We start from the raw sequence: 4,502 nt of genomic DNA on the forward strand, positions 1-4,502 counted from the left end.
ACCCCCAAAAAAAACTCAAAACCCTAATTTTTATTTTTATTTATTTATTATTATCATATATATATATTTTTTTGAGATGTCAAAATGTCTGAGCTTGCGTTCAAACCGGGAAACTCTCGTGTGAGAGACTAGCTTGATAATCAACTACACCCAGGCTGATATTCCCATAAAGGTTTCTTCAAAATCATCTCTTTTAGGCAATCTACAACCCACAGTATCAAATTAGTGCAACTTTCACACCATTTCACATAGTCAAATCCAAACATTACACAAATTATATTACTCCAAATGAACAATTTTCTTTATTTAGCTTTTTTATTCTCAATATTATTTCAAAAAATATTTAATTATAAATTTATATAACTACTAAAATTACAAAATTAAAAATTACATTTAATTAACTAAAATATTGCTTCTTTAATACATTAATAAAAATACTGTTATTAATACCACAATAAAAATAAAATTTTCAACACACAAAATAAAAAAAAAATATACATCATAAATGTTAATTAAAAAATAATAATATAACAGAAATTTTATTTATTATAATATAAAATGAAGGGCAGAATGAAAATAATGAAAATTTCTTTTAAAAAAAAAAAAAAAAAAGGCTCTGTTCATTTGCTCAAAATTGATGTTTTGCACTAATTTGTTGTTGTGGTGCGAGACGCCCTCAGAAGTACTTTAATAATTGTACCTCAATAAGAGGTTCTCTCTTCTTATCTAATTTTTTTTTTTTTTTTTTAAGTAGTAGCTCTTAAGCTTAGCCTAACGTGCTTGCTCAAGTAGATAAAAAGGGGCTTACCACAGCTTCCTTGATCTTTGATCGGATTCACAGCGCCTTTATCTCTCCAGTCGATCGAGTCCGGCAAACTGTCATCGTCCTTCAGATCGTACCGGTTACTTTTGACTCTAGGAAATGTCCGATTAGCGTCAATTTTCCTACCTAAATACTTGCTCCGGTACTCCTCATTGGTCAGATCAGCAAACCGGTTCAGACCTAGCTTATATGTCTGGTTACCTTTAGCGTTATGCTCATCTATGTACCTCAGATTATCCTTAAAAATCTGAAACCTCTTCTCCTTCTCTCCCAAAGCATTATATGACTTCGAGTGCTTCACTATCCACGCCTCGTACATCGACATGACCTCGTCGTGAGACCGCAAAATCGGACCATTAAGGTTGTTTTGCTCATCGTACGAGATTATGGACATGTCCGATGCATTTGTTTTTGCCAAGAACAGAGTGAAGAGGAAGAGGAAAAGGATAGCCATAGTTGATGAAATCGCAGCAGCCATGCTTGGTTTGGATTGGATCTTTAGTGGGTGGAGGAGAAGAGTGAACTATAAAGGAAAACTGGAGGGATAGTATGGGAAATGTACTGTAAATAGTTTTCTTATGAAAAAATCTAGAAAATGGGTAGTCATGTCCGATGCATTTGTTTTTGCCAAGAACAGAGTGAAGAGGAAGAGGAAAAGGATAGCCATAGTTGATGAAATCGCAGCAGCCATGCTTGGTTTGGATTGGATCTTTAGTGGGTGGAGGAGAAGAGTGAACTATAAAGGAAAACTGGAGGGATAGTATGGGAAATGTACTGTAAATAGTTTTCTTATGAAAAAATCTAGAAAATGGGTAGTGATGCTACCAAAAATCGTACCTGTAGATTTTCCGAGCTTGATGACTGATGATGAGCACGAACGTGATCTTCCGATACCTGAAACAAAGGCAACGAGGTGTGTTCTCGTCGCCCCTCCGATGCTTAAGTCAGAAAGGGAAATATATGCGTGAGGCTATATGCTGAAGAACAATGAGAAAACGTACCTGAATAATGGCCCAAGGTTCTGCTTTTATAGGAGTAGGCAGTGCACTCCTAGTAGGATTGTGTTGGTTGGATGTTTTTATCCAAGGGAATTTCTATTATAAAGAATGTCCTACTTGTAACGGAATTGTTTGACAAGTGGTGTTAGGGTTGATGTAGAATCCTTGGGTTTTTAGGTTTGTTAATTAGGTACCCAGGCCTTAGGAGGTACGTTGGTGGTGTGTGTCTCGAGGACTATTCTCGAGGACATGGACGGAATGTAAATGTGTCCTCGAGGTATCTCGAGGACTACAATATCTCGAGGACTTAGATGACCTCGAGGACTGAAGAAGAGAAATGAGGTGGGGGTATGTATTGAGTCCTCGGGAATAAATGCCTCGGGTGTATCAATATTGGCATAGTCACTGGCCCCCGTGCACTCGTCCTAGAGATCGAGCTCTTAGGATGGGGTGCAAATGGGTTATGTCATTCCTCGAGCATTTGTCGAGAAGTGATGGCTGATGATATAGGTCGAGATATGACCGTTGCAGAGAGTGGCTTGGATTTGTGACACGTGTCTTCGTGGACGGTCGTAGATAGCGACCTTTGACCTCCCATCATTTTCACCTATAAATACTATTGTTCTCACCTTCATTTTTCACTTTTACCCACTGTAAATCAGAGTTTTGCGAGGTCGTGCTCGAGAAAAACACATCTGGGAACTTCTCAAGTCGTCGGGAATTCCAGGTAAGGCTCGAGACTCTAAGTTATTCATAAGCTAGGTCTTAAGTTTCTTAAGTGATGTCGAGTAGTGAGGGTCGAGAATCTTCTAGCAGTTCTAGCAGTAGTGAGGACGTAGGGACCTCGATAATACCGACGGCTATTCCCCTAGAGGCTACTCCCGAGGCCCAGGTCAATATGGTTTTTGAGTATCCCGACGAACCCTACAGGTTTAAAGAGCACTCAGTCATAGCTGCAGCTAGGGAATACGGTATAATGCCCAACTGCGATGTTAGATTCCCAGACCCCGAGGATAGGATTGTTCGAGCACGACGAGGGGAGTTTGTTATTTTTAGGGAGACCCTTAAGGCTGGCTTTAGGTGCTTTGTAAGTTTAATTATGCCCTCCCAACTCAAAATGTCTACATCCTTGTAAGAAGAGCTCTTCAAAATTTTTATAAATTATTTATAATTAATTAAATTTCATGTTTAATCACATATTTTAATGAACTCACAAATATGATGATGTGTTTATAATCACATTTTCTTACGAAAAGAAAAAATTATTTAGTTTAATGTTTTAAGCAAAGTAAACCAAGTAAACTCTTTAATTTAATTTTATTCAACAAATAAATTATTTGTATTTATGCGTGGGTATGCCTTCAATTCTTGCCAAATTTTTCCAACTTTTTTTCAAAAAGTGTGGGCCCCATGTAGAATATAAGGACGACGTCCCTACAAAAAATTGAGACATCTGGGTATGTGTCAGTCGTTTGAATTATGGAAATTTGTGGAAAACCATTTAGCCCTTCAATTGGAATTTTTTTCCTTCCCTTTTTGCCCTTCTGTTGGAATTTTTATTCTTTCCGTTGAGGATGAGTCGATGAGATAGTCATCAAACTCAAGGCGGTTTTTCATCTTGTAGCGTCTCTGACAAAAGATTGAGTAATTGTAACATTTTATCTGTGTAAATATTGTAGCAAAATGAGACGCGAAGAAAAAAATTTGAAAAGAATGGTGATCAAACGGTGGCTAAAAGTGTCTCCAAACAAGATCTAGCGTACATAGTATGGGCGACACTACCAAACTGTTTAATAACATTAAAGTGCATCTTTTATTTATTTTTCTTTATTATTATTATTTTTTGCATCTTTTATTTATTTATTTATTTATTTTATAAGTCGTAGTACCATAGCATTAAGGCCCTATTTTGAGACATTTAAATCATGATTTAGTATATGAGCATGTTTGGTAGAGATTTTAATTCAATTAACATCAATTTTTTTTTATCGTTATATCATTATTCTAACAGTCATTTTTGAATTCTTCTCTCACAGATAGGACCTACTTTATGTCTAACGATCAAAAAATTAATTAACACAATCCCTACCAAACAAGAACTATATATCTGATAAAATTTCATAAAATACGTGATTCAAAAATTCAAAAATTGTACATCTAATGAAATAAATTTTAAAAATAAGAGCCAAAGATCGTAATTATCAATCGTGAGTGCCCCCATTATTTCAAATTATAATGGGCGGAATAGTATTTTTTGGAGAATAGATGATTAAAAATAAGGAAAGTTTTCGATTTATGTGTGTAATATTATTTTTTGAAAGATAGTGTAATTAAAAATAAGAAGAGAGGAAAATGAAATTAATTTAATCAGGGCCAAACGGGGTAAGAATGACATTATTCGAATTGGGGTGGGTTAAAAAGGTAATTGAGGTAAGTAGAGGGATGAATTTGAAATATTTTATTGGTCTGGACACGAAATAAACGTGTGGGGGTAAATGACTGAGTGAATGATATTTTAATATGCACGGGACAGACGAGGCCACGTTGCTCGCTGCAGTTTGGTGGCTGAAGTATCTCACATCGCGGAGTGCCGTGTATTCTCAAAACTCTTCACGGTGTCCAAAATCTTTTGTCAGCTATCTATGATCTATCTACCATTTTCAGGACTTTATTGTCATCTT

The 4,502-nt window shown here is 36.0% G+C and overlaps 1 protein-coding gene across 3 annotated transcripts in view; it reads right to left on the reverse strand.

Moving 5' to 3' along the window:
* Positions 1–1,574, reverse strand: part of LOC111409026 (low-temperature-induced cysteine proteinase-like) — a 3,479-nt gene extending 1,905 nt beyond the window's left edge. Inside the window, exons 1-2 of one of the 3 annotated variants that reach the window (XM_023038924.1) lie at positions 1,431–1,574; positions 809–1,217 (exon numbers count right to left, since the gene is read on the reverse strand). In XM_023038924.1, the coding sequence (XP_022894692.1) occupies positions 809–1,217; positions 1,431–1,514 (493 nt within the window). In that variant the 5' untranslated portion in view covers positions 1,515–1,574. Of the gene's footprint in view, positions 1–808; positions 1,346–1,430 lie in introns of those variants that run through there. The other 2 variants (XM_023038922.1, XM_023038923.1) reach the window with 2 other exon arrangements.
* Positions 1,575–4,502: the final 2,928 nt, after the last annotated feature.

This window comes from Olea europaea, chromosome 14 (genome assembly GCF_002742605.1).
Source record: "Olea europaea var. sylvestris chromosome 14, O_europaea_v1, whole genome shotgun sequence".
Taxonomy (NCBI): domain Eukaryota; kingdom Viridiplantae; phylum Streptophyta; class Magnoliopsida; order Lamiales; family Oleaceae; genus Olea; species Olea europaea.